The sequence below is a fragment of the Ochotona curzoniae genome, unplaced genomic scaffold, assembly GCF_017591425.1.
Source record: "Ochotona curzoniae isolate NIBS_2020 unplaced genomic scaffold, NIBS_Ocur_1.0 scaffold_3835, whole genome shotgun sequence".
Lineage (NCBI taxonomy): Eukaryota > Metazoa > Chordata > Mammalia > Lagomorpha > Ochotonidae > Ochotona > Ochotona curzoniae.
In genome coordinates this window covers 15,199,832-15,208,513 of record NW_024467114.1, presented here as the reverse complement: position 1 = coordinate 15,208,513, position 8,682 = coordinate 15,199,832, and the positions used below count along the sequence as shown (strand labels likewise).

The window sequence follows — 8,682 nt, the reverse complement described above, 5'->3', positions numbered from 1 at the left end:
GTCCTGCTTGTGGCCTGGAAAGCAGTGGAGGATGGCCCAAAGCCTGGAAATTTCTGCACTGGTGGAAGATACCGCTGGGGGCGCTACAGCCCACATTTGATATCCAGTTAAGTTTTGGCTCCTTTGCTTCTCATTATACTTTCTGACAGTGCATCCTGGCAGGCAGCAGGTGTTAGCTCAAGTGCTTGGGTCCCTGCTGTCTATGTAGGAGACTCAAGATTGAGCTCCAGGTTCTTGGTTTCAGCCTGGCCCAGCCCTGGCTGTTTTGGGTATTTTCGGGGGAATGAACCAGCTGATGGAAAGATCCTCTTTCTCTGCTTCAGCTATCTCTATTTCAATTGCCTTTCAAGCAAATGAAAATAACATTTTAAAAATCAGTTTACTTTGGTTCAAGGACACGTAGAAATCTATTGTGCATGTTTTCTGATGATTTTGTATAAACTTCTTGAAGACCCCTTATCTCTGTATGTGAATATATGAGTGTGTGTGTACGTGCGGACAGAGGAATGAAAGATCAACTCTGGATTGGAATTGTATGTTGTAAAGTCATTCCTATGTCATTTGAACGGATGTGCTTGGTGAAATTCTTCAGCTTAAAGAAACAAGTGGGTGGAGCTTTGTAAAACAGTAGGATTTAGCATGTTGATGGAAAAAGAAATGTGAGTGGGATTTTTCAGTGGTGGTGATAAAAAGAGCAGCTGAGTCCATAAGGAAGGATCTTTCTAGAAGGGGAGTCGGAACATCAGTAGCCAAGCCAGTGGACCACAAGGGCAAGCATCACAAACACTGACGACGCAGTCACCGTGTCACAATGGTAGTGAGGATTTGATGCAGCGAGGCAGGTTATTTGAAGGAAACCAAACACTAGCCATTGAAGAAGGGAGGAACTGTCTCTGCAGAAGTCTACTCCATATGCAGCAATTACAAGTACTTCAGAAAAGACCTGTGAGAATCTGAGAACTCTAAGAATAAAACAGAACTTGACAGCAATTGGCAAAAGTTTATTGAAGAAAAATAGTTGACTGTTGTTAGGAATAATGTGTGTTGTAGTGTTTCAGCTTTACCTCAACTTTACTTTGCCATGGTACTGAAATTAAAACATAAACTTATTTTAATGCCAAAATGAGATCCTGGCTTAGTTTCACTTTCATTAACTTTCTCAAAGACATGCCATTGCCTGTATAATTCAGTGTTTGTTCTACATGAATCATACATTAGCGTCTGTCTGTGTAGTTACTGTGTGTAAATAAATCACCAGAAAGTCTAGTTGAGTGAGTAAAGCCTGTGAATCTTCACTTTATATGAAAAAAGTAAAAGTCTAAAGAAATACAAAATCAAATGGTTGATAAATCAAGGGAAAATAGTGATATTATTATTAGTCAAAGATTTAGTGGTAAATATTGATTTGCAGAAGCTCTATTTTGTGCAAGATGACTTATTGGAAATAATAGGATGGTTTAATCTGCCTTCAATAAGCACAGTTATTTTTGAAGTTGTACTTTAAGGACATGTTCAAATGCAATATTCTATTAAGACATTTTCAGATATTCATCTTTTTTTGTTCTGAATACAGTGATGGGATTGGAAGCTGTAATTTGAATTGTACTTTGCTAAGTATTTACAACCCCTTAGTTTAAACCCCAAAGATAGATAAGGAACTCTGTGTGTGCACAGATCTGTGTGTTGTAGGTTGAGCTGTAATTGTTACTGTTCAACCATTCTTAAACCTCACAAGACCTAATTTTATATGATTCAACCATAATAGAGATAATAGGCTTGCCAGTTTTTGAAAATTGTATATTTCTTTCTTGAAAACTGAATCTGAAAGACCAAATATATAATCATATTTTTCTAGATAATGACAAGCCACCATAAAATAAACTTCTATCTGAGTTTCTTAAGTATTTTTCACTATAAAATCACAAAATAGTTTTGGTATCTACTTTAAAATCTGCTATTTAGGAGTTGGATATAGTCTAGTGGCCTATGTGTCCCATTATGGAGTATCGGGGTTTGATGCTGGGCCTTGCCAACTGACTAGTTTCCTGGGAATATAGGTCCTGGAAGGGAGCAGTGAGGGATGGCTCAAGCAATTGATTCTGGTCACTCGTGCAAGAGACCTGGATTGAATTCCCAGCTGCTGGCTCCAGCCCAGCCCAGCTCAGCTGCCATTGTTGTAAGCATTCCAGTCCGTGGATGGGAGCTGTCTCTAAGTCTATTTCTCAAATGTATTGGGAAAAAAAATCTTCATATATGAACACAAATTCTACTGACTGAAAAAATGCTTGATTTTGTTGCTTGCATATATGAAGTTATTTGTGTCAATAAATATTTTGGGAGATAGATGGGTACACTTCATGCATAAATGTTGCCAATATAAGAAAAACTTATTATGAAAAAGTTTGCTTTGACACTGAACCCCTTGGACTACAAATTCATACACGTCTATAAAGTTGTATAAAGGAAAATACAATTCTTTCTTCAAGCTAGAGTTAGTACCTAATGGACCTTTTCAAAATTTTATATAAAATAATTTGGTTTTCTTATAAGTGAATTTGTCTCAAATATCATTTCATTGATTTGAGAGAGAGAGAGCGCTTTCATCTGCTATTTAACTTACCTACTGGTGCCAATGGATCTGGCCTGACGCTGCATCTGGCACTGAACACTCAGTCCTGATCTTCGAAGTGGGCCTGTGGGTGGCTGGGATCCAGTTGCTGCATTATCAGGAAGCTGGAATGAGGAGTTGGAAATGGACATGGAGTCTGGGAACTCAGATCAGGGATATAGGGATCTTAACCACCCACACTATTTGCCCTGCCTAATCTAGCTCAATAGAGTACACAGATTCCCAAAAGCTCATTAAATTGAGAAATGAGAAGACCTCCAAATAAAGACAAAAACAGGAGCACTCCTTAGAAAACCAGTACGTTCACTTACCATTTGGGGTTGGAGCTTTTTGCAGCATTTCCAGAGGAGTGTATTTTAGCAGATGGTTTCTGCCAGGCTGAGGGGAACTGAGGGACACATTCTCTTCTGTGTCAGAAGAGAAACCCAAGTGTAAGTTTAACTCATTTGGGTTGCTAGGAAATGGCATTCAGAGGACTCAAGTCACAGGAGGGAAACAAAGTGACACTTGGCCTTCTGATTGTTGCCTAAAACCTAGCAACAAGGGCGTGGATCCCACTCTCTTTTTGTCTTAGCCTGGAAAATCAACTTGATAAACAAGCATATTACTCCCCAAAAGAGAGACACAGAGACAAAATAATTGTGTTGTGCTTTAGTACTATATAAGAAGTGCTGCAAGTCACCTTCGATGTTTGTGCAGTAAGCTCCTTTATAATAAGGTGATGTTTCCTGTTTGACGTCTACATGTTTCTAAGAAGTAGATTCAGCTTTTGCTAAAATCCTAGAAAGGTTGAGTAGTTTTCATTTATTTCATGAAACAGATGAAGATCTCCAAGTTCTATGGCTCGACCTATTACTTTCTGCAATGTAATTTGTGTATAAATGTTTTTATTATCAATCCCACATTCACTCAGCACATACTTCTTGGAACTATTCAAATATACAAGGGCAGACTGAATTGCATAATAAATCCACTTGTAACTACCATTGAGTTTAATATACTGCCAGTCTATGTCCAACTTTATTTCACCAAATTTGATGTGAATCCCAAGCTTATCTCCCTCTTTCCTTCATAGCATAAGCAGTTATTTCAGAATGCTGCTTCTCCTAAGAATATTTTTTATTTTTAAATATGTACAGCATCATAGTATTTAGAAAAAGGAACATCACTGATACCCTTGTCATAAATACTTTTGTGAAATATCTACCACTAGGTGGTAGTATTGCACATCTATTTGTCTTACTGGATACATTAAGAAGCAAAAAAGTTCCCAATGTTTTTTGCACTGGTTATTCCTTCTGAAAGTAACAGTAAAGTTGAAATGACTAAATTTCCTGCAGCTTTTTAAACTAGATTGACCCATCACTATGTTATGTCCCCTTTTATTGTGCATGGAAACACAAATAATTGTTTATGAAAAACAAATATTTAATTCTTATTTGTGTTTAACTCACGCTTATTAACTGTTATAGTAACATAGCCTCATGTTTCCATAATATTATCAGTTAACTAAAAAAGATAGCAAACCTATGGTACTTCACATGATAAGGCACCAGAGAACAAGCAATTGAAAGGAACGTGAAAGGCATTTGGATGAATGAACAGCACAAGCAGCCCTCTGGAATTTTCTTTCATGGTCTCATGAAGGCATCCTTAGAATTTTCTGATGTGGAAATGCAGTTTTGCTATGTGACTCAAACGAGAGGTCGAATCATCTAGAACTCTCAGAGTAGATCATTATGAATGGAGAGTCGACTGCACACAGCACCTAGGAGATGCACAGCATTTGTTTTTCAGTGTTGCCAAGTTTGGAAGGGTATAAACTAATGGCCAGGGAAAGCCTCAATATTGATTTTTGTATTTCTAGACCTAAGGACTATGCACACTTTTGAATGTTACTTAACATATTTATACAATTACATAAAAATCATTCTGTAATAATTTTGCCACATAACAGGTAACTAGTTTGAAATATTCCATAAGTTAAGAGGAAATAAAATTGGCTTTAAATTATGCTCAGGGAATGAAAGTAAGAATAAAGTGTTTCTTTCTTTAAACAAAAGCGATGATATCAACTTGATACCACTATGTAGTTGAACAATCTACCACCTGATGTATTATCTTCTCTATCAAAGGGAATGATTTTCAAACTGGAAATAGCAAACATGACTAGGAAAGATCTGACATTTAATATAGAAAGATGATAATGAAATAACATAGCTATTTATATAAACTCTGAATTACATATCAGAGCAATAAATATGGGAAGTGGCAAAGGAAGTAGTACTGTTCTCAAACTTGTTGAGGGACAAACTGCTTTAAGACTTGATGTGGAAAAATTAAAATGCCTCAGTTTACCCTTAGAACCTCTAAAATACTAGTGCGGAAGTTTATTTCTGTTTGTTCATTTTTTTAAAGATTTATTTATTTTTATTACAAAGTCAGATATACAGAGAGGAGGAGAAATAGAGGAAGATCTTCCGTCCGATGATTCACTCGCCAAGTGGGCGCAATGCCCGGTGCTGTGCCGATCCGGAGCCAGGAGCCCAGAACTTCCTCCAGGTCTCCCACGCGGGTGCAGGGTCCCAAGGCTTTGGGCCGTCCTCGACTGCTTTCCCAGGCCACAAGCAGGGAGCTGGATGGGAAGTGGAGCTGCTGGGATTAGAACCAGTGCCCATATGGGATCCCAGTGCTTTTAAGGCGAGGACTTTAGCCACTAGGCCACACCGCCGAGCCCTATTTGTCCAATTTCAAAAGTGTAATTACATGAAATGAATTTCTTGATTCTCATATGGTGGTAATTGTAAACTTTAATTTGATACAATATTTGGCCTACCTGATGTTTGCTGTGAATCAGGCACAGTTCAAGGTGTTTTCCACTTGCTAATACATTCTGTTACACAGCACACTTTCAGAGTGGATATTTTTTAAAAAGATTTATTTTTATTGGAAAACAGATGGAGTTTTACAGAGAGGAGAGACAGAGACAAAGCTCTTCCATCTGCTGGTCACTCCGCAAATGGCCACAAGGACCAGAGCTGAGCTGATCCAAAGTCAGGAGCCATATGGGCAACAGTTCGTGTCCTGGCTGCTCCACTTCCCTTCCAGCTCCTTGTTGCAACATGGGAAAGCAGCAGAGAATGGTCGACAGCCTTGGGACCCTAAACCTGCATGGCAGAACTGAAAGAATGCCCTGGCTCCTGGCTCCTAGGTTTGGATCAGCTCAGCTCTGGCCATTCTGGCCACTTAGGGAGTGAACCAGCAGATGGAAGATCTTTTTCTCTGTCAATCCTTTTCTCTGTAAATCTGCCTTTCCAATAAAAATAAATAAATCTTAAGAAAAATAAAGTGATTCCATATCTTTTTTTTTTTTTGCTAAGGAATCAAAAATAACTCTGTAGATTCAAACACCTTATTTGAACACATTCAAAACTCACAGTAAGATGCTCTGATTTTTTTCTTCAGCCAAGTATGTAACATACTTGAGTAGCAGAGTTCATTTAAATTAGCAACCAGATTCAATATTTTTGCTTTAAGTCTGTAGAATGTTGACTGCAGCCATGCCCCACAGAAGATTCTAAGTTGGGAAACAGCTAAGACACCTGTCTGGACTTCCTTATGTGCAATCTCCTGCACATTCCCTCTGGGAGTGAACCTAGCACTTCACCCAGCTGAAAAAAATACTTCTTTCAAAAGTGGAGACATTGGAGACTTTGTGTCTATGCATGCTCATGAATGCTGGCTCAACTTGCACCCACTGCCTACCCATTAGACCTTACCCACTACGTCTCAGTACAAGGCTGATAATACTTTGAACAAGTGTTTTGCATCGTACTGAAGAGTCTATTTGAAAACCAGTCAGGTGTAATCACGTTTCTACATTGCTCCAAGTCTTGAACTAATTCAATATATTTTCTTTGTCTAAGCCGAAACATTCCCAATATCTTGGGAAGACAGGTGAAAGATTTACCTTGGCCACTCAAATGAAGTCTTGATATGTGTTAATTTTCAAAACACAATTGCTACTTCAAGAGAAAAACTATTTAATCAAATATATTGCCATCACCTTATTTGTATGCATATAAGCCCGAGAAAACTAGGTATTCTATGCACCCAATCTCAACATTATATTTCCATCATGTGTCCTGGAGGTAGAACATGGACAGGAAGCTGACAAACAGAGTGGGAGAAGGCACACAAAGCTTGTGCGGCCAGTAAGCCCACACCAGGGGTCTCTCACGTTGGTCCTCATCTCTGTCATTTCCTTCTGAGGCAGAGAATCCTCCTGAATGGTTGTTGCAACTTAGAATTGCTGAAGATTATGATGACTGAATGACCAGAGGGATATGCAGCCATTATGTCCTTCATCACAAAAAACCACTGACTTCCGTATGGAATTAAAAATGTTAAATTTGTCATAAAAGCAGCAAAATATGTAATAAAGAAGCAGAAGAATGTTATCACCATCCTTAGTGCATTTACATGGGCTTCTGTGCTGACACTCCTGAAACCATGAGCCAGCCGCTGAATGTGCTTGGAAACAGACATGAACAACATATAAATGCATAGCACAAATATGCCCAGGGGGAGTAGCAATGCCAAGTTGACAAGAAGTATCTCACTGGTCTTTTTTGCCTTGAGTTTAGTCTTACTGACTGTGGTGTTTCTGAGCACATCGCCCTTGCTACTTGTGGAGAAGAAGACTTCGGCACTTAGAACTGCGATGCTCGCAGATGCCAACAGGCTGCCTAGGAGCAGCCAGAGAATTACCTTGGAAATCCTGAACTTCAACCAAAGAAAGCAGGGCTGACTGAAGCCTGAGATCTTGAGACAGTAAAATACTGAAAGGCAAGCGGCAAACCAGAAACTGAGAGAACTGAAAAATGTCCAAAAAGCTACCAGCATGGCACCATATACTTTTTCTTTATAAAACATAGGGCAAAACAAAGACAAAGAGGTTTGTAACATGAGCACTACCTGCAGACCAAATCGAGCCGTCCCTATGCATGTTAATAGGATTGGCATTGGTATTAGCTTTCTGCATTTGATCAGTTCGTTGCAGTTTAGGATGATAAGGAAACCATTTGCTGTAATTCCTGTTAAGAATTCTGCTGACATGATGATGAGATGAAGAACTGCGAAAGAGGGGATCATGTTTCCTACGTTGACTCTCAGTGCTTCGTTGTGCGTGGTCTTAAATACCAACTCCAAACCCTGTCGACGGAAACAGAAATCCGATCTTCTGATTGCTCCAGGGTCATGGTCTTATAGTATTAGTTTTACTCCTAAGAAAGAAAATCAGACACTTTTTTGAATCTGGTGCTCTTCAAATGAAACTTGGAACACAAATCCAAGGATACGAACGAGAGGCCTTCTAATTATATCTTAGGGAAAATTACCATAATGATACTATCTCACCTTCTTCCTAAATATTGCAAAAAATATGATTATGTTTCATTTAAGTTACTGTTGTTTTCATTTTGCCAGTTATTTTTTCCCTTGTGCTAAGAGTTACATCCTTGGAACAGATAGTTATTTCTTAAACTTGTTACAGGGATGTAACTTTTTAAATAAGAATCTGTAGTTTCCCCAAACTCATGAAAGTACTTCATAAAGCCTATTACAACCCTGGAAATAAATTGATTTTATTGCAAAAGTTTATGCATTTTTTATAAAATTAATTTTCCATGAACTTTCCAAGTATTTCTTGCTTACAGATTTTGAGAAAAGGGAGAGAGTGAGAGCTCTCACATGTTGGTTCACTTTCCGGATTCCTGCAACGACTGGATTGGGGCTGGGTTGAAGCAGGAGCAAGGAACTCGATCAGGCATCCAGTTACTTGACTCACCACTACAGCCTTCCAGGGACTTGCAACCAGCAGGAAACTGGAATCAGGAGCCAAAGGAATCAAATCCAGATACCCTGAGATGGGATACAAGCACCTCTAGTGACTTAAACGCTCGGCTAATCACCTGCCCTGCGTGAACTTTTTGAAGGCCCTTTGTGTATGTTTTCACAATCTTCTTGGTGGGAAGTTGATCTTGGCATTACCA

The 8,682-nt window shown here is 38.9% G+C and overlaps 1 protein-coding gene across 1 annotated transcript; it reads right to left on the bottom strand.

The window, feature by feature from the left end:
• Window positions 1-6,886: 6,886 nt before the first annotated feature.
• On the bottom strand, window positions 6,887-7,783 carry LOC121145931 (taste receptor type 2 member 7-like). Its single transcript, XM_040965150.1, has one exon. It carries the CDS (start codon window positions 7,781-7,783, stop codon window positions 6,887-6,889), a length of 897 nt encoding a protein of 298 aa, XP_040821084.1.
• Between the last annotated feature and the right edge of the window lie 899 nt (window positions 7,784-8,682).